The following is a 23,067-nucleotide window of genomic DNA, read 5'->3' as shown; positions in this document are numbered from 1 at the left end:
ACACTATAATGGAGAAAGCTGTTTAAAAAAAACATGAAAGTCCTATCTGTTCATGGGTTGCAGACTGATTTTGAAGGCCAGTTTTCTTCACAAATACTTCCTGTTCATATCAGAGTTTCACTAGAGATACATTAGCAGAGAGATACAAGCATTAACAGTATTGTTAACACAAACACACACACACGCACACACAGCAGGCAAACAGCAGTATTGACTGAACCAGTTATTAAACTTTATCTCCATTTCTATTAAAGTATTTTCACCTCCTTTCTCACAACCTTGACACTATTTTTAGCACCTCACCTTTTTTTTTTTGTCTCTTTTTTTCATAGAAAATGTTGAATCCATTCTTTAGTAGAGCAATATTCACTGCTTAAAAAAAATACAGATTAAATATTGGTGAATGTACCACTTTGGCATCAAAGAACTTAGAACATTATAACTAAGAATTGGCATTGAAAGATGGAACAGTAAGTCGTAAATCAAGCCTAACACCATTCTCTAAGTAGCTAATTGTGGTGTGGTTTCTTTTATTAAATTTATTGACTTCAATGTGCTTCGCTGTGTATACATCTTGCAACAGAGCATTAGATTTTAATTACTCTTTGGGAATTTGAGAAATTAGCAGGTTTCAGCTTTAACCTTGGTCACGGTATCAGCTACCTGCCTCTTTTTATTCATAGTATTTGTGCCATTACCAGCATGCATGCACGTGTACACACACACAAATGCATACTCTCTCAGTCTCTCCCTCCCTTCCCTCTCTCATTTTTAATCCTTTTTATACCAACCCACCTGAAACTGAACCTGGTTCGGTAATACAGAATCCCTGTTTTCAAGTGATCTAAATAAAGCCCTTTTATCAAAACTTTGTTAATGTATCTTTCAAATACAGGCTTAATCAATGATAGTTTTACTAAATTCTTCATTATTTTCAAGATTTATTGAGACAGTGGCAATGTACTTCAATAGAAATATTGTGTTTTAAAGTGATTTAAATTAAAACCTTTTAAGATTTCATGTTTATGTTCCAAATAGCAGTTTAATAAGCTAGTTTAATGAATTCTTTCTTATTTCAAAAATTTATTAAAACAAGGGCAATGTAGTTTAATGAAAGGGTTAAGTTGGTGTAATCGGTGGTGTTCAGGTTGATGTGGAAATATAGATAGTGGTAGCGGGTGGTCAAGGACATAACTGTTCTGCATTGTTTACCATAGAATTAAGGAATTGACACACAGTAGATGGGGGAAGGGGGAAGGGGAAGGGGGAAGGGGAAGGGTGAAGGGGAAAGGGTGAAGGGGAAAGGGTGAAGGGGGTAAGTATAGAACTTGCATTTCAGTGGAGCAGTGTTTTAGTAATGGTATAATTTTTTTGGTGGGGCAGGGTATGGTTGTAGGGTGAAGATCTATAAATCAGACAGAGGTGTTTGATCCAAAGTTTTAGCCCAAGGTTAGCTCTAACCAAGTGTATCTATCATTAAAGGTGTACCTATTATCACCATACCATTGTTTTTCTTTTTTATTTTTGAGAAGAGGGAGCATAAGTATATCTAGGATTACATTATTCAATGTCTTCCTATGATTGTAGGATAATTTAGCTGCTAGCTTTTGCAGGATGAACAACCATGTGAAAGTTCTCTTGTTGGTTCATGTAACTGGAAGGGACTGAAGCAGGTAACTGGCTCTGAAGAGAAAGCATAACCTTCAGGAAGCAGTTTTATGAATATAATAGGTGTGGTCACTCTGAAGAGTCATAAAACCTCACATATCTGAAAGTTTAGCTGTATGTTATCCATGAATCAGTGTTGTACCTCTGTCTCCTTAGTATATATATATATATATATATATATAAGTACTGTCTTTTGGTACAGTTAGAGATGTGGTTGAAATCTTCATTGATGTCGGAGTTTTCAGCATTTTATTGCACTCAAATCTTGTGATATGAGAAACCACTAGTATGAGATATAGAATAGCATGTCTCTGGTAGGTATGAGTGCATCTTGGTCCGTTATTGCTGAGAAGGGAAAAGACTGAAGAATAACGTTGTGTTTGGTCTTGTAGTTGGTATGATCGGAAACAATATTTCTTTAGAATAATGCCTAAAATCCAGAGCAAGTTTTTTTTTCTGCATTGTAGTATACATGTGAGTATGGTGTAGAAATAACAAGTTATATTAAATTTACTGAATAAAAAATTTAAGCACGCTCTATTTCTTGAAGTATTGAATACTTTAATAACACAAAGTAATGTGTGTATGCATATGTCTATGTGTGTAGATATATATATGTGTGTGTGTATGTGTGTACACAACACACATGTGCGTGTGTGTTTTTATGTCTGTCTTCCTATCACTATATGTGTGTGTGCATTTGAAAATGTTTCACTGAAGTATTGATAAAGTGGTTTTTAATGTTAACATTAGAAGACTTGACTTAATGTTAACAAAAATGGATGTAAAACTGCATCTAATTCCCATACTTGTGTTGCTAAACAGTAATTCACTTTCATATTAAAACAAAGATTATTTCTGTAAATTTAATAATATTGATTTCTTTGACTTTGTACAATGTTTCAGAGAGATATATATATATAAAGGATTAGAAAGGAAACATGTTCACACCTTTCTAAAGGCCATTAATTGTGATTTTCCTATTGTTGTAAAGGTCTTTTGTGGTTTATGTGTTTTCATTTATGCCTTCATCACAAACCTTCATGGTTTCCTTCATTTTTAAGGAATATTTAAAAAGAAATTTTAGCCTCAAGTCAGTTCCTTTTCTTTCTACTGGTTTCAGTTGTTGGATATGTCATACTGGAGGTTGATATAATTGACTGAAACCTTCAGGGTTTTAGCCAATAATATAGGTGACAATATTCAGTCTCATACTTATTTCGTTGGTATCTTAATGTTAGGGTATATAACTTGGTTGGAAGTGACTACTCTATGATGTTAGTGTTTGAATGTACCAATTTTCACTTCATACAAATTATATCATCAACATCATTTTATGTCTACTACTTTGCATACTGGCATCGATTGCTTTATTGGCATTTCATAAAATTAAAACATGTCATTTGGTTTTAAACACCAGATTCACTCCAATTTGTATTGTCTGTAGTGTCCAAAAGTTTCCATTTAGAGATCTTAGATAACTGCAATCTACAAATTGCAGTTATTTTATCTTAAATATCTCTGGAAGGAGGGTTTATTTTCTGTTGCATAGATGATCTTAGTTGATCAGTTTTTCAACTCATCACATTACATCTTTGAGAAAATGGCTTAATTAAATCTAAGTTTCAGACACCCTGACTTACAGCCAGGGAATATAATGCCATCCATTGCAAAAACAGAATATTTCTGAGCACGAGATTCTGTGATACTTACTTACACTTGATCAATTTTCACTTTATCTCAACCATGACAGTTTCAATGATCTAGAAAAGAAATTGATCCTGGCGGGTAATCTTTTTCTAGTGTTCATAGATGCAACTAATCCATATCACTTTGGAAACTGAAGCTAAAATAGGAAAGGCATCTATCATTATACAGCTTCTCTTTCTACATGCTGGTACCTATGATAAATGGCCCTAATTAGTGCCATTGTAGGAGCTGTTGATATTGAGTATCCAGCCAGATGGTAAAACAAAATTTTGCTAGAATTGCCACCAATGCTTAGATCTACCATGGAGTGCATGGTGCTACATCAGAAATTGAAACCTATCAAATCCATGTTAGGAAAAACATGAAGGTGATCATAGCAACAGTGATAGGAATTGTAGTAGCAGGTTTTATCCCTTCTCGTGACTTTCTTAACTTAAACTGAGTAATTAACCTTTGTGTTACAATATTTCTGTTGAAATATAATGTTTGTTTCCATTACTTTTGAAAATAATGAAGAATTCAGTATCATAATTTTGTAATTAAGCTGGTGTTTGGAATATAAACTAAATAGTGCTGGCATTGATGTATGGTAAGAAGCTTACTTCCCACTCATGTGGTTCCAGGTTTGGTCTTACTGTGTGACACCTATTATAGCCTCAGGCTGACCAAAGCCTTGTGAGTGGATTTGGTAGACAGAAACTGAAAGAAACCAGTTGCATGTGTTTGTGTATGTCCCCATTACTGCTTGACAATGGTGTTGGTGCGTTTATGTCTCCATAACTTAGCGGTTTGGACAAAAGAGACCAACAGAATAAATACCAGGCTTTCAAAACAAAAAAGAAAAAAAAAAAATTGTATTGGAGTCAATTCATTCAACTAAAAATTCTTCAAGGCGGTGTTCCAGCATGGCCACAGTTTAATGATTGGAACAAGTAAAAGATAACATGAAGTTTGATAGGAGTTTTAATTTAGAATATTCTAAAGCAGGAAATTTATATCATTGAACCAAGGGTAGTCTCAGGTGGGTTGGTATTGAAAGGGTTAAATCAGTCATTTTCTCTCTTTTCTTTCAAATTTTGTCGTTTTGTCATTCTTACCATTGCATACATGAAATACTTCCTGTTGGCATCAATAGTTTCACTTCCTTCTGTCTAACACTCTCCCAACTGTGCTGACGACAAAAGATGTGAAAGAATACAATTTATACCTGATGTGCTGAACACATTTATTCCTGAGCAATGTGCTACTCGTTCAGAACATTTCAAAGCTAGATTCTATTAAATATGTAGATTATTTTCTGCAAGTTTATTCAGTGTTAGAGGAGAAAACTTTTTTTATTGTTGTTAGGTTAGTTGTTGCTGTTGAAATGTCTTTTTAAGTATTGCTGAAAATCATCTAATGAAATATATAAAAATTTGTATCAGACTCTCAAAAGAGCAATTGGTATTTACCATATTAGAACTGTTGCTAAGAAACACACTGAGTGGACAATGATATAACTGCATAATGGTTCCTAAACCTCTCTGCAATACTGAATAGCTGTCGGTGAATACAAATATTCTGGCTTAAATATATTAAAATGCTGCTCTAGCTATCTTCCTGTTGTTCCTATCATGATATACGCAAGTGTGTGTGTGTGTGTGTGTGTGTATATATATATATATATATATATATATATATATATATACACATACACACAGGCACCTACTATATGTATATTATGCAGGCATACACATAGATATGTGCTATGCACACACACACAGATGGTGATGTGAAGTATTTTTATTTTCTTTTGCAATTACCTCTGTATTTGTGTGTGCATGCGTGCATTCAGCAACATCATTCCAATTCCTTATATAAACAAATTTAATTAAATCATTTCTAAATTTCTAAATTACATTGGCCAATCCTGAACTTGCCATTGTATATTTTGAAGTTCACATGGTGACTAGTCAAACCTTACTTTTCCAGTCATTGTATCTCCCCTCCTTTCTTCTTTTCTTCTGAATAATAAAAAATCAGATTCCATTCCCATTTCACAGTCAAGTGATGCTAACTGCACAATGCATATCTATTTGTAATAAAATAAAAATACAACACAGAACAATTTCTTCTACAAAAATGGTAAAAATTATGTGTATGGGCACAGAGAGTTGATTTCAGCATCTTGTTGGTTCTGTAGTCAAAATGCATTGCCATGTTGGTACCATAATTGTATTGAATTACACTGCCTTTGTTTTGTTTAATTTCGAATACAATGAAGAAACATAACCTTATTAATTTAGTGTATAGAACATCAGTTAACATGGAGTTGTGACAGAAGGAAGCTTAACTCTTTAGCATTTAAATCAGCCATCTCTGATCCAAATATGCTATCAGCTTTATGTTCCAACCAACCAGATCCAGCCTATCACATCAACCTTCAATATCATTCTAAAAATATGCAATCACATCCATCAAAATTTTAAAGCTATGAAATAATGCATGATTAATTCAAAAAACATGAATGGAAAAGCATTACACTTGAATACTGAAGGTTAAAACATTAAATTGGTATTATAGAACCAAGAGTTGCCTGAGATGGGTTTGTATCAAAAGGCCTAAAGCAACTGAAAATGCTCCAATATTACATGTCCATATCAGCACAACCTTCTTTCTTGCACACATCTGATTCCTCTGAAGCCCAGTTTTTCACTCAGCACCATTCATGCACACACACACTTCGCACATGGTCAACACCGAAGTCTGAGAAGACTAGTGATTTGTATTGCAGATTTGGGCAAGTTGGTATGCCATAAGACCTAAAAATTTATTTGCTCAATGCTTACTTGTCCTATCGCACACACACACACACGCACACACACACGCACACACACACACACACACACACACACACACACACACATCTCCAAATATTAATATTTATTGGTTAAATGGTTAACATAGGTGCAGACATGGCTTTGTGATAAGTTTGCTTCCCAGCCTCATGATTCTGGGTTCAGTCCCACTGCGTGACACCTTGGGCAAATGTCTTATGCTATAGTTCTGAACCAAGCAAAGCTTTGCAAGTAAATTTGGTAGACAGAAACTGAAAGAAGCCCATCGTATATATATGTATATATGTCTTGTGTATTTGTATGTATCTCCCACCACAATTTGACTGCTGGTATTGTTATATTTTACATCCTTATAACTTAGCAATTTGGCAAAATGAGACTGATAGAAAAAGTACCAAGCTTAAAAAGAAAATAAGTGCTGAGGTTAGTTTGTTTGACTAAATCCTTTAAGGTGGTGCTCTAGCATGGTCACAGTCAAATAACTGAAACAAGTAAAAAAAATTTTTTAAATTAGGAAGAATGTCAAAGAGTAAAACACTTTTTCTTGTTTCAAACTTGAAAAAGTTCAAATTTGTAGTTAAAGCCAAATTAACAATAGTTTATGTAGGCACAGGTACAGCTGTGTGCTTAAGACGTGGAACTTTGGGCAAGGGTCTTTATTATTGTTCTGGACCAACACAAGCATTTGTAAATGAATTTTGTAGATGGAAACTAACAGAAGCCTATAGTGTGTGGTGTGTGTGCATGCATGCACATGTGTGTGTGTTTGTTTCTCCTTATCTTGATATCATGTAATAGTTGTGGACAATTACCCCTGTCATACCAGCTATATCCTTTGTTTTCAGTCTTCTTTGGAAACCTATTTGGCCATGGGGAAATATTACCTCACCTACAAACAGGTGAGGGTCAGCAACAAGAGGGTTGTCTAGCCATAGAAGTCTATCTGCTTCAGTGAGCTCCAGGCAACCCATGTGAGCATGGAAAAGTGGGTGTTAAAATGATGAGTGTGTGTATTTATTATATGAAAGTTGTCAATCATAAACACCCTAGCCAAGGTTGAAACTCAGAGTAGACTGTCAACTTTTGATTATGATAAATACTCTACTCAACATCTATATCAAATGTTTGCACTTGGCAAAATATAAATTTTGCACGCACACACATACACACGTTTGTGTTGTAAAATTAAGAAATTGTTCGTTTTCTTTTATATTATGTCTCCCCATTGTGAAGTTTAATTAATTTTAGAAGCAAAACACTTTTTGCTTTTTTTTTCAGCTACAATAGAGATTACATTTACAAATTTTCTGCCTGTACAACTCACTGTAGCAATTCAAAATGTTCATTATTAACTACCTTAGATAATTAATTAGCTAAATTAAAAATAATATTTCAAATCCTCAAAAAGTATGAAAGTATATTTCTCAATCTCTCTTCATTCATTTATTGGGTTTGATATGATTTACATAATGAATATTTTAATCCTTTACTTGTACAGTACTGTATTGTACATCTGCACATCTTGAAAAGCATGACATCTCAAGAATCATACTAACATTGTTTACATTAATTTCTTTTTGGTAACAGAATATTTACAGGACTGGGCTTTTTAACTTATTGTATTAACAAAATGTTCAGAATTAACCTTTCAGTGCTGTGTTGTTCATAGTACAGGTCTTTCTAGTGTCATCAGTATCATCATCAACGTCATTTAATGTCCTTTTTTTCTATGCTGGCATGGGTTGCACAGAATTCATTGAAGCCATCCACCCATGCAGCGTTGAACATGGTCTTTTAAATGATGATACATCCTACATTACATAACCCTTCATGCAACTCTTTTGTAATACAAACTCCTTCCCACATGTTCCAGCAACTTTTTAAACTTTACTGAATCACTCTATTCAGTGTAATTACTTCTCATGCACCATTCTAGTTTGTGAGGGTCCCACAAGCTACAAATGACAGTCTTCAAATATAATTAGAAAAATAATTGCTGTCCAAGGGATGTATTATTCTAGTCTTAATTCATAAATTTAATTATTTAAAGATTTCAATTTTTCGTTCAAACAAAATATTATTAACAGTTGCATAATTTTTTAAAAATTTCTCAAGTGTTTTGTATGCCAGTGAAAGTAATTCTGAAAGCTTGGAAATTGGCAGTTTTTATCTTTATTTATTTATTTATTTATTATTATTAAATATTGATGTTCTGCAACTCTGGACAAGAATAAAAAAAAGGAAAAAGAAATGGAAAACTGTGCTAAAACAATAGTATTGACCTTTAACTGAAAAGTCAGTTGTGAATAATTTGGTTGGTAACAGTTATAAATATCAAACCTGGAAAACTGTTATTGTGTATCACTTGTGGAAATTTGAAATATTCTTACAAAGTAAAGCAAATGTTAATCTAGTTCTTATACAATGTTTGTTATACGCAAAAATACTATTAATTTGGTTCTTATACAGTGTATGTTTTAAATAACATTAATCTAGTTCACATAAAAATATTGAGCAAGTTCTTATACAACCATTGTCATTGCTCTAATGTTCACTTTTCCATGATTACATGACCCAGATGGGATCCAATGAGGCAGATTTTCTATGGTTGGCTGTCCTTTTTGTCGCCAACCCTCACTTTGTTGCTGAACAAGGTAATATTTCCTCCCCTGGCTAGACATATTTTCATAGAAGACCGGAAATGAATGATGTCATTTGTATGATGGGGACACTCATTAACAAAACACCAGGTGATACCAGAACAAGGGGACACACACACACACACACACACACACACACACACACACACACACACACACACATTGGCACCTAGGAATCATGGTCATTGGCAATGCCATATAATTAGCACCTGTGAACCGTAGTCATTGCAGGTGCCATGCAAATGATACCCATGAATCGTAGTCATGGTTGCTGCTGGTGCCATGTAAATGGTACCCACCCATGAATTGTTGTAGTTGTTGCCAGTGGCATGTAAAAGCACCCATTACACTTCTGGAGTTGTTGGTGTTAGGAAGGACATCCAGCTGTAGAAACCATGCCAAATCAGATGGGGAACCTGGTACAGCTCTCCGGCTCATCAGCTCTAGTCAAACCATCTAACCCTTGCCAGCATGGAGAGTGGACATTAAATGATGATGATGATGATACACATACATTGGGTGGGGCATGGACCTAGTGGTTAAGAAGTTGGACTCGTAATTGCAAGATCATAATTTCATTTCTCAGGTTGTGCTGTGCTTGTGTTTTTTAGCAAAACACTTAATTTCACATGACTCCAGCATCTGTGTACACTGTGCACCTGTCCAGGTAATGAGCTATTAAGTAAAGCACAAACATTTGGTCACTACAAATAAACCATTTATGCAGTTATGTTCAGCAAAAAACTTGCTGAATCCTTATCTGTCAGCTACAACAAGAAAGCCCCACCCCCATTTATATATATTCTGATTGAATCTTCCATGTGTTAACATGTACCTCCTTGCAATGATGTAAATTTTCATTTAATCAAGATAGCCTTGGCCTGAAGAGTAGCCTGCGGGATACACTTCGCTTGGATATTTACCACTTCCGAGGTGCCGCTCGCTATGAAACATATATAGGCTGCATCTTATTTACTCCATTCATTAACTTTTGTATTGTTATTTGCACACCTGGCAACCCTGGTCCCCTACCGTGAAATATAAAAAGAACCTTTTTCAATTTATCATACTTCAATAGGAAAAAAAAATCCACAACCTTCTGTCTCATTATCTCTAAAAGTTGTTATTTTTAATATTTACTATGGATTGCTTGAAGCTAACTTTCTTCTTACACCTCAGTCCTGGGATCATATATATATATATATATATAGAGAGAGAGAGAGAGAGAGAGAGAGAGAGAGAGAGAGAGAGAGAGAGAGAGAGAGAATTGTTGGGGTGTGGCTGTTATAGGAGACAATTGCCCTTGCTGCTTGCTGTGTGATTAGGTAGTTAGGAAGGAAATTAACTTTGCAGCCATGCTGTTGCTTAAGCCAAAAACGTAATATTAATGTAGTTATTATACACCATGTGTAATAAATAAATTTTAAAAAACCTGATATCCAGTAGTTTATTCAACTAACAGACATAACATTGTCAACAAGCAACATACCTGAAACCATGGGAACCAAACTGACGTTGGTAAAAGGAAATATTGTCAAATAATAAGAAATAATAACTAAGAAATAATATTCTACTATAGTTCTTAATAAAATGGTGAAAATATATTTGGTGTAAATCTGTACACTAAATATTGGTCTTACAATGTTCTTGAAACCATTTTGTCATATTAGATTTTGTTTTAGTGTTTCTTTTTTTTAATTTTTAATCACATTCCCTACTTGATAGTAAGGGTTATTTTAACAAAATACTCGGTAATATTCAAGTAAGCTTAAATTGAAATTAATAGAGTCTTAAGGATTGTTGTTGATTTTCAAATCTTTTAATCAGGAGGGAAGCTTCTAGCCTTTCACGGGGTTTTGAAAACTGGTAGGAAGGAACAAAGAAGAGACCTGACCTGAATGCTTGGACTTTGCTAAAGGCACCCAAGGTGGTGGTGTTAAACTGGATGATGGACTGAGTCTGCTGCTCATATAGGTCCCAGTAGGATTTGACCTTAGAATGTAAAAAGCCAGATCAATTTCACAAAAGATCTTGTTTGTTGCTCTATTGTTTCTGCCAGTCAGCTACCCTCGAATGATACCTTATCTACTCCAGGAGAATGAAGAGTAAGGTTGACCCCAGTTAGATCTTGTAACTCAAGGTGCTAGAGTAAATGCCACAAGGTATTTTGTTCAACCTTTTGACAACTCTGTCAAATCATTGGTTTAAAGTTAATCTAATAGTAAGGGTCAGTTGTTGTTGCTCAGCCTCAAGTCATCCTTGTTTAAGTAAACCCATGATCAACCCTGACCATCCTATCCCAGCGCAGTGAGGAGTCCTTTTGTGAACCTTATATCACCAGAGATCCCAGTCCTTTGTCATCTCTGCCATCAGGCATCCTAGGTCAGCTTTAATCATTTAATCTCATGTCTTCCTGGGCCTCCCTCTTTTGCAGGTTCTGGTCACATTTAGCAATTGGCACATCTTTATACATTTATCCTCCTCTATACACATCATATGTCCATACTAGTGCAGCCTTCTTTCTTGCACACATTTGATTCCTCTTATGCCTAGTTTTTCACACGCACATTGCACATCCAATGAAGCATGCTTGCTTCATTTCTTTCTAGTCTTCTCAAGTCCCCTGCCCATTCACTACCATGAAGTATTATAGTTCTAACACAAACACCATACAGTCTGTCCGTTTAAATCCCTGTACAACCTGAGCATTTAAGAGTCTCAGTTTCTGGTGTGCTTGTACAAACTGCTCCTTGCATATACCTCATATGAAATTTATGTTTTTGGATGGGGAATCTCTTGTGTGTTCATAGCTAACATCGAATACAGTATATGGAATTTATATCTACTCCTTTTCTGCATATCAAGCAAGGCCATTTCCCTGAAGGTACCAGGGCCCTGTCTTCTTTCCTATTTACTAAAATATTTCTCTTTGCTTGGTTCAGGCCTCTCAATTCCAGTTTTTGTTTCCATGCCTGGAATTTCTTTCACTAATTACCCCATGAGAACTAGATCATAAGAATATAGGAGTTCCTGTGGATAGCCAGACTTAACACTTTAGCATTTAAACCAACCATACCCAGCCCAATATATTCTTCTTGTTTTATGTTCAAACTGACTAGATCCAACCTTTCACACCTGTCATACAATGTCATTCTAAACATAAACAATTACACCATTGAAATCTTGAAGCTATGAGATAATGCATAATTTGATTCAAAACAATGTGAATAAATAAGCATTGCATTTGACAAAGTAATCTGAATGCTAAAGGGTTAAACCCTTCTGTGGTGTCTTGTAGGACTATGATGAATAGGGGAGGACTGAGGACTGAATCTTGATGAACTCCGACCTTCACATCAAATTCATCACTGAAGTCATGGTTAACTCTCACTTTACTTGCTTCACCCTTGTACATAACTTGAACTGCCTTGCACAAGCCGTTCCTCTACTTCTAGTTTCTTCAGTGCTCACCAGATTACCGTCAAATGCTTTCTCCAAAATCAACAGTTAATGAAACTAAATTTTGGAAGTGCTGTGTATTGTGCTCTCTGTACACATTAGTGATTCATCCCCTCATCCTATGAATTATGCCTATTTGCAAACTATCCAACCATGTCATCCTGCTCTCTTGACCTCCCCCATGTCAACTGTACCATTTTTATTATTACTTTTACTACTTGAACCCCCTCCACTCTTTTCTGTAGCCTTCTATCGTGTGTGTGTGTAACCTTGAATAGATATATCTAAGTCTTGGGAAGTAGGAGAAATATGAAATGTTCCTTTGTTAATCAGTAATGCTGATTATTAACATTAGTATGCATTATATATAGTGAATAGCTGATCGCTTTATTATGTGCATGCACACGCACATATATATATACACACATTCATGTATTTATATATATTCACATCTACATTTGCATATGTACATTGAGATACAGTGGAAATTTGTAAAAACATACCAGGGCTTCTCCAGTTGAGGTTCTGGATTGAACCTGTGCACAAATTGACCTATGAACTTAATTTTTAAGCCTGGTATTTATTCTGTTGGCCTCTTTTGCTGAACCGCTAGATTTCAGGAATCTAAACACACTTAACACCAGTTGTGGAGTGGTGTTGGTGGACAAACACAGAAAGAAAGACACACTCATACACATACATGTGCACATATATATATTACCAGTACTGCCTGACTGGCTCCCATGCCGGTAGCACGTATAAAGAATGATTCAAGCGTGGTCGATGCCATGCTGCCTGACTGGCCCTCGTGCTGGTGGTATGTAAAAAGCACCCACTACATTCTTGGAGTGGTTGGCGTTAGGAAGGGCATCCAGCTGTAGAAACCCTGCCAGATCAGATTAGAGCCTGGCACAGCCGTCTGGCTTGCCAGTCCTCAGTCAAACCATCCAACCCATGCCAGCATGGAAAATGGACATTAAACGTTGATGATGATGATGAATCAAATTTCTTTGATTTAAAATAGAGAGAGATGTCTTTATCTTTTTGATAAAGGCATTTTTAATAATAACAATACAACACCTATTTCTGGAGCTGAGAAATTTTTATCAATGTTTTTGACATCTGGTTGTGTTTAGAGAAAGTGTGATATTCATTCTGATTGTGGAGTTATGAAACTATTTGATCAGCTATCAGCAACAAGACTACTGCTCGTCAATTAATCCAATATCCAAGTCACTGTTTAGAAGATGATAAATTTCTATGTGGATAATGGTGATGATGATGATGATAATAATAATAATAATAATAATAATAATAATGATAATAATCATAATAATAATGCCCTGGTGCAATACCAGGCAGTGGCTCTCTTGGCTTCTGATCTTAACTGATTGGAAGTGTTATCATGTACATGTTTTGTCTTTGTGCAAAAGATGGGCTGCAGCAAATATTCTGCTTAATACCACAGATATTGCTTGTCAGTTGTTTGATCTTAATCAGTTGAGCATGTCTCTTGGTGGTTGACAAAATGTGCATCTCTGATCACAAGCAGAAGTAGTTGGGACTTTATTCAGGGATCTTTTGAGTTGGATGAGCTACCTGATCAGAAGAAAATTCTAACTGGACCCCACTTGCAGGGTCATGTGCTCTTTGTCTTGATATGAGATCACAATGCCTCACACATATGGTTGTGATGCATGTGCCTGGTGTCCTCTTATCAATGGGTAGCCATGATGGGTACATTGGACTTTGTATATTTGTACCCCAGTGTCACTTTGATGGCATGTGCTGCTCTCTCACTCAATAATAATAATGATAATAAATTATGCAGTGCTTGGAATGGCTTGTGCTGAAGAAGGTGTTATGCTTCCTGTGGGCAGAGACACAGAACCTGGTCGTAAAAGATCTCTAGGTTGGAGAATAACAATAACAATAATAGGAGAGAGTATACGAACAATGTAGAATCATTGATTTTGTAATTAGCCAATGATAGCAGAGTTGATACCAAAGAAATTGAAAACTTAGGAGAGAAGTATGTTGATTATATTGCCCCCACCCTTTCCAGTGCTCAACGTGTACTTATTTTATCAACCCTGAAAGGATGAATGACAAACTTGACCTTGATGGGATTTGAACTCAGAATGTAAAAAACCAGAAGAAATGTTACAAAGCATTTTGTCCAAGGTACTAAGGATTCTCCCAGTTTTCCACCTTAAAAACAAATTATTAATGGTCATAATTCTTTCTAATTTCGGCACAAGGCCAGCAATTTTAAAGGGGAGGATTAATTGATTACATTGGCTCCAGTGCTCAATTAGTTGACCTTGGCTGTCAAGTGGTGATAGGGGACAAACACAGACACACACATACACATGCACATATGCAATGGGCTTCTTTCAGTTTTCATCTACAAAATCCACTCACAAGGATTTGGTTGGCCCGAGGCTAAGGTAGAAGACACTTGCCCAAGGTGCCATGCAGTGGGACTGAATCCTGAACCATGTTGTTGAGAAGCAAGCTTCTTACCACACAGCCATGCCTGTGCCTATATATATATATATATATATATATATATATATATATATGCTTACACATACATACATACATACATACACACTTACACATACATGTATGTATAGGCCTTATGTTCTTATCTTATTTCTGCTTATATAACCCTATTACTAGTTTTAAAAGTAGAAGATGCAGAATCTCATTAATTAATTGGTAACATTAAGCAGACATTGTTTAAGTAATTATTAGTTATTGTTATAACCAGAAAACAGTGTTATTAAGTACTATAAATGCAAATAAACACTCAAACAGCTGTTTTATTTTTTCCTTTTCCTCTTTCATCATCGACATTAATTTGAATTATTGTTTACACAACATTTCAGTTTAGCATATTTTATGGTTTGCATATTTGAAATCTCAGCTACGGAAATAGAACTGATTTATCATCATCATCATCATTATTATTATTATTATTATTATTATTATTACTGTTATTATTATTACTACTATTATTATTATTATTACTGTTGTTGTTATTGTAAAGCTTGATGGCCTCTCTATCTATTTGATACTCTGGAGAAGAGTTCAGTGAGTGCAACATAGAATTGAGGCAAGGAAAGATGATTGAAACTTGAATTTGCAGTGGAAAATTTTTTTTCTTTTTTTTCTTTTTTAATTTTTCATCTTGTGTTTGTTAATCTGCTGGAACTAAAATGCTGTAAAAATGACTTCCCCATTCAACATTTTTTTGGCTTTATTTCAGAAGTAATTTTTCTCTGCAAATAAAAACACAATTCTTTGTCATACATATGAACATAGATGAAGTTGTACGTATGGGTGTGTTTGTATGTATATGTATGTAATTATTTGTATACATGTGTGTATATGTATATGTGTGTTTGTATCTGTGTAGTTGTATGTATGCGTATTTGTGTATATGCATTTATTTGTGTGTATGTGCTTGTGTAATGTATATAATAATATGTGACATTAAGGATATAGAAGATTTGAGATTGTTATGTCAAACATTTTCCCTTCATTTAAATATTACTTCTGAGAAATTAAATCCCTTTATTTTAAAATTTCAGGATCTTAAGAGTGATAAACAGCGTGCTCAAATGGGGGCAGCACGTGCAGTACTTGAAAAGGCGACAATGATGCTGCTAACTTCGTCCAAGGTATTTAGAATTCCTTCTGTCACTTGAAATAAGAAGATCCTTTGATATTAACATGGATTGATCAGGGTCTCCTTTTAGTCTTTGATGTATGTAGAAACTTAAACCTCCTCAGGACAATATTGGACAAACTTATTGAAAGTGTATTGATTTTAGAAAATGAAACCCAAATAAAGAATCCATCATATCAAGTAGGAATAGTTGAATGGAACATTTATCTCTGATGATATTAAGCTTTTTCTAGTTGGTTCCTTTGTGACACAACTATATTCTAACCCAGCTGCAATTCACAGATCTTTGCAGCTAGTAAGGAAATGATATTTGGTTTAATTCTTAGATTTCATTAGCTTTTTGATTATCAAAACAATACCAGAACTGCTTGATCCATCCATGTATGGAATTAAAAACTTCAGAATTCATCATTATTATTGTTTTAAGGTCAATTTTTTCCATGCTTGTATGGACTGAACAAAGTTTATTAATGTAGAATTTCTATAACTGGATGCCCTTCCTGTCACCAACCCGTACCTGTTTCTAAGCAAGGTAATATTTCCCCATAGCCATACATATTTTTGCATATTAGAAATGAATGACACTGCTTGTATGACAGTGATACTCATTTACAACTATTACATGATGTCAAGGAGATGCACAAATGCATGCACATACACATATATGCATATGGAGGGTTTCTTTCACTTTCTGTCTACCAGATCCACTCACAAGGCTTCGGTTGACTGGAGGCTATAGTAGAAGACACTTGCCCAAGGTGCCATGCTATGCGACTGAACTGGAAACCATGTGATTTCGAAACCAGCTTCTGAATCACACAGCTACATCTGTGCCTATATTCTTGATATTAATGGCATACAGCATTGTAAAGTGTTTCCGATTCCTTCTGTTTTAAAGGTTAAAGGCTTTCATTCAAATGTGCATCAGTAGTTTTTCCGAACTGAGGATCTTCAAAAATAATACCTGAATTTATTTTTAAATGTGGGATCATGGGGTTCCTTTTGTATATGTAAAGAACATGTCTACCTCCCAAGTGATGGTGTCTTGAAAAGATTCATTCAGTACATTCTGTAAAGTGGTTGGTGTTAGGATGGGCATCTAGCCATAAAAACCAAACCCAAAATGAAACAATTGGGCAAGATGTGGTTCACCAACCCATCTAGGTGAGTAGTATCTCTGAATATATATATATGGAAAGCAGATGTAAAATGATAGTAATGATGTTGACAAGTTGCAGAATCTGTAATTGAAAGAATAATAGGAGCAAAAAATAAAAGTACCTGTATTTATTAATCTTTGCAGACATGCTTGCGCCATCCTGACTGCCATTCTGCCAAGCAAAACCGAGCTGGTGTGTTTGCCCAAATGCGACGGGCACTCGACATGGTTCATCAAATAGTTACCAATGGTGGAATGTCTAGTGACAGCCTTTCTCCGACAGTCAATGGAGACTCTGGTATTGGTTTAGCTACTTCACAGCCTACAGCAAGCCGAGTGCTGAAGGATTTTGATGTAAGTTGCTCAAAACAGTTTTTATAACTTTCTCTTTTCTATCATCACTGTTTCTAATGAGATAATGAATTAACAGTTGGTTATGTACTTGTATATTCTTAATTATATTTATGTAGATTAACTTGATTTTAGTTCTATACACTATTCATCATTTTGCTTTTCCTGTCAAGTTCCATAATTCAGTATCAAAACTATTGAATTAGCTTAGTTGTTTTTGAAAGCACAATGTTTTTCCTTTTTTTTTTGTCGTTGGTTCTTCTTTCTTTTTTCCCTTCTTGTTTCTTCTCCCTTCTTGTTTCTTTTATTTTGTTTCTTCTTCTTCATCTTATCATTATAACTTGGGTTTGGTTGGAACTCTTGGAATTTTGCATGATTAGCTGGTTTATGTTCCTCTTGCCATTTTTTGATACTGTTCCTGAGGCCCCTACAATAGTTGGTACTATTTTCACCTTTTTCATCTTCCACAGTCGGACTATCTCATATTTAAGAGGATTGTATCTGCCTATTTCCTCGCCTTTCTTCCTAACTATCCTTGGGTCAAATGGACATGCAACATCAATTATAGAGCACATGTGATTCACCTTGTTTGCCACCACTAGGTTTGGTTTGTTGTGCCCAAACACCTGGTCCCTTTGAAATGGGAAATCCCACAGGATTTTGTAAGTCTCTGACAGTCACTCTGTCTGGCCTGTGGTCATACCAAATTATTTTATTATTATTACTTTCTGTTTAAATATCAAAACCAATCACAAGCTGGAAACATTTATTTAGTATGTGTCAAGAAAAAAACTTGCTCGCAGTTATTAATTGCTTGCCACAAGATAATTGAGTCTTGCCAATATTTGACTGATGTGACATGCATCAAATTTAGAGAATGTTCATTCCTTCTTTTACACACAGCGAAAATAACTTTATCACTCTTGTATCTCAAACTGAATGTTTTCATATCAGTTTGTAAGTTTTATCAAGTTCTTACATGCATTTTCAAAATAAATATTCTAAACCTTCCTTGCTTGCTCACTCTCTCACTCTCTCTCTCTCTCTCTCTCCATATATATATATATATATATATATATATAATATCCCAAAATGCTTCTCCACCCCCTTTTATTAAGAACCTTCAATACTGTATTTGTGTGTGTTTGGATATGCATGTCTGTATGCACGCGCGCACACACACACACACACACACACACACACACACACACACACACACACACATGAATCCTTTACAGCCACATGATATTAGAAATAACATTTTGACATTGGAATAGGGTCCTCAAATTTAGCCTTCAATTACTAAAAAGCAATTAAGAATGGCTTACATACAAATGGCAATATCTCTTTTTGGAGAGGTTAAGAACAGACTAATTGCAATTGTTTAAAGCAATGTGTTGTTTGTAGAAGGAAAGTTGAGAATGGATTAAGCATACATTATGGTTGGATGTTAAAGATAACATTGAAAACTGGTGACAGAAAGTAACAAGTGTGGCGGCTGTGAGAAATCCAGGCTAAATGGAAAGAATAACAATTAGATCCAAGTTAACGATGCCAACATAGAAAATGTCATTAAAAAGCTGGAGAGAAGCCAGAAGAGGTCAAAGATGATGCCATTAGCCACCGCATAATGAAAATGCAACAATTAGATACCCCTACTTAAATAGTTATGCACTATATACAAATGTCACATTGGTGGTGGTGGTGGCAGCATGATATAATGATTACCTTGTAGTGTTTAAGTTATGGCTCTTTATGATCTGAGTTCAAATCTTGCTGAGGTCAACTTAGCTTTTCATTCTTTCAGACTAACTTCTTTCCCTCAAATTTCATAACTTTTGTCAGTAGCAGAAAGAATTATTATGGTGGTGTGCTGGCAGAATCATTAGTGCACAAAATGCAAAGCAGCATTTCTTCTAGCTCTTTATGTTCCAAGTTCAAATACTGCCAAAGTCCATTTTGCTTTTCATCTTTTCAGAGTCAATAAGTACCAATCTAGTAATAACCTTGATGAAATTAACTTGCTCCTCTCTCCAAAATTTCTTGTCCCAAAATTAGAAACGATTATTATTATAGTTGCTAGACATTATAACACTAACATGGATAAAACTACTTTATGTAACTTTCTGCAGTTTATATTGTTTATTTTTTATTTATTTTTGACAGTATTTGGTATTTATGATGCATATATTTTTATATATTTTTTTTAATGACCATATATTGGATTTCATTGTATTTTAGGAAGAAATATCTTCAATTGTGTTGTGATTCTCATGTAAATGTTGGTTCTTTATAAACTGTAGCTGATGGTCCATTGTTATCTCCAAGATGACAAACCATTGATCACGGAATGGTAACTTTATAGAAGTTAATCTTTATTGTGCTTTGATTTGGAATCATAAATTACAAATATCTATTATACGAACTGTGTTCTATTGAAATAGTGGATCAAACAGAATTAAATATGTCTATTATACCGATATTTATGCAGTGTAACAGGAATATTACATTTTTGACTGATGATTGTTGAGTGAAGCAATGAATATGTTCTGATTAATGGTCTTCTGCTGTCAATAGAGAAGAATCAAAATAGATATCACTTGCTGGATATAGGCAGGTGTTTCCTGTGTATTACCATAATGTCTCATCCTGGGTAATTTTCTATATGTTATGGGGTAAATGATTCACAGAGACAAGAATTTAGATTTAGCAATATTTCAACAATGTGTATTTATATAACAAGAAACAATGACACATAACTGAAGGTATGCATATATGCAGTGCATATGAAAAAGGCCTATTTAACAAGCGAAGGGATCCTCTTACTCGTGGAGTTGTAGGCCTTCTTGTCTTCATAACTATTTGCCATCAACAGTCCAGCCTTTCAGGAGTTTATTCATAGCAATAGTTTCATGTTTCTATTATAATACTAATATCTTCACATCCCTCTGAAACCTATCCTGGGTGGATTGAATACAACTTAGGTCCCTTTTTCTATATGCTTGACCCTGTTTGTTAACATATGTGTTTCGCAAACTGAGTTACCATCACTTATTGTAAGCAGTTGATCTATAAGTTTGATTTGATGTACAGGAGCCAAACTTTTTATACACCAAATCCCACCCTATGCTTTATAATGAGAGCAGTGTTCATTCCAGTTAGTATCACAATCTTTGTAATTTCTGGTGTTGGATCATAATGATTTTATACCACATATGCTCATCTAAGGAATAAGACATGGGCAATGGCATATGAATCTTAGATCGCATCAATGTAGGACTTTGTTGCCTTTTGGTATGAGGAAATAGTATAACTAAGCAATAATCCAGGGAAAAGTGGTTACATGTTAGACATCAACAGTTTTAGGCTCTACTTCATAAGAAATCTGCACTCTGTTGGAATGCAATATCTCTTGTAATTGTGTGAAAAGATCCTTAGAAGTATTATTTAAGTTGCCTACGTAGTGTATTAAGTCCTTTCATGTGAAAACACTGATGTTTTGTATAGAGTTATAGTTTGAAATAATTAAACTTTTGCCACATGAAGTTCACATGTGCATCGAGTGACATGTTTTCCATCTATAATTATTTCCACATTCTTGGATTATGGGATGGCTTCAGTGAGTCTCATTTGTATTAATACAATAAATCTGGGTTCTCTTTCAAACCACCATAGAAATACAGAACTACTGGTATGAATGACCCCTCTTCGTATTCCAATATGTAGGAAACAAATGATGTGACAAGACAGTCAGTGGTAGACACTCATGAAAAGAAAGCAATCTACAGTTGGAATGTCCCCTAACTCACAGATATACTCTATATCAATCTTTCAATTTTGTATACCCTGTATTGAAGTTTCAGTTGTGAATGTTAAAACACTGATGTTATATATATATATATATATATATATACAGTGTAATAGTTGGAAATATGCAACTGTTTCATGAAGTTCACGTGCATTGAATGACATATTTCTCAACTTCAGTTCTTCCTATGAAGTCCCCAATGAATCTTATAGTTGTTTCTATAAATACAAATAAGTCTGTAATCATCTCATTCACTCCAACAGATTCATTATTATTTCCCAATTTACTTTTGTTCTTGAGGTTGTTACAGACCTTCTTAACCATAGTTCTGCAAAGTCAGAATCACATAGCACCAATTCAGATACTGTTTGCAATACCATTTGTTGTGATGTAAATAATTCACAACGATGAAAGTGTACATAGAATACTAAATAGTTCAACAATGAACATATATATATATATATATATAAGAAATAATGATGCTTAATTAACCTTACCTTCCTCTTTCTCATCTACTGTTTTATTATATTGTTGTTCTCCACACCCTTTTATTTATGTATTACCACTTACCATCCCCTCCATGATCCATTCCTATTTTCCTTACATTCCCTCAAACTGAGACCAGTGTTCATGCCTTCATCCTTGTTCATCATTAACTTTTATCCTCATCTTTACCATCTGTCACTCTCCCGTCACACCCTCATGAACCTTCTTACACATCCAGCCACTCATGATCTGACAAGTTACTTAGTGACTTCCCTGGTTGTGCTGCAATGCTAAATGAAGCACCCAATAAACTCTGTGTACTGGCTGGCATTAAGAAGGGCATCCAACCATAGAAGCTTTGTCAAAGCAGACATTAGAGCCCAACACAGCCTCAGGTTAATTGTATACAGTCAAACCACCCAACTCATGCCAGCATGGAAGATGGACATTAAATGATAATGGTGATGAGCTGAGAGTTCAATATTGAATATATCAAAATAATCTCTTTAACTGTTCCAATTTAAAGGAGACTCCAACTCATCAATATCTGTGCCCTTCTTGTTTTTGCAAGTGATTAAGAATGACTGCCCTGTCAAATTTTGTTTTCTATGTTTCAAAGTATGAAAGGTTTATTCATTACAGCAGTTTCATATTTCTACTAGAAAAACTAAATTACATTAGTGCACACGCACGCATGCGCGCACACACACACACACACACACACACACACACACACACACACACACACACACACACACACACACACACACACACACACACACACACACACACACACACACACACACACACACACACACACACTTTTTTTTTTATATGATTTGTACTGGCTTTGAAACCTGATGTTATATGTAGTAGTTTTACACTGTTGTTTTAACTTGGTGTACAATGTAGATATATGCTGGCTTTGATATCTGTTTTGACAACAGTAATCCTGTCGCTCATTGATAGAAACATTCAGCATGTAATCTTCAGCAATAATCCTTCTAAGCTTTCCTAAGCTATTTATTAATTCTGATTCTGTCCCCTCCCCAACATTTCTCTCCTTCATTCATAGATCTGCAATATTTATATTGAGAAACTTTTCCTCAACAGACTTTACCAGTCAATTCTTGCAAATGAACTGTGGTCTTCACCATTACTTTTTAGTTAAAAATAACGAATGAAAGATATTTGATTAACTTATTTAATAATGGTTGTAGTAAAATACAAAG

General features: G+C 34.9%; 1 protein-coding gene across 2 annotated transcripts in view; it reads left to right on the top strand.

Annotated features, from left to right (window-relative positions):
• Window positions 1-23,067, top strand: part of LOC106877594 (alpha-catulin) — a 338,021-nt gene that overhangs the window by 242,997 nt on the left and 71,957 nt on the right. For both annotated transcript variants that reach the window (XM_052973445.2, XM_052973451.2), the window contains exons 5-6: window positions 15,934-16,023; window positions 17,335-17,544. In XM_052973445.2, the coding sequence (XP_052829405.1) occupies window positions 15,934-16,023; window positions 17,335-17,544 (300 nt within the window). The remainder of the gene's footprint in view (window positions 1-15,933; window positions 16,024-17,334; window positions 17,545-23,067) is intronic.

Source organism: Octopus bimaculoides, chromosome 1 (assembly GCF_046866305.1).
Source record: "Octopus bimaculoides isolate indiv1 chromosome 1, ASM4686630v1, whole genome shotgun sequence".
Taxonomy (NCBI): Eukaryota; Metazoa; Mollusca; class Cephalopoda; order Octopoda; family Octopodidae; genus Octopus; species Octopus bimaculoides.
Note: the sequence above shows the minus strand (reverse complement) of the source record. Positions and strands in the feature narration are given on the sequence as shown.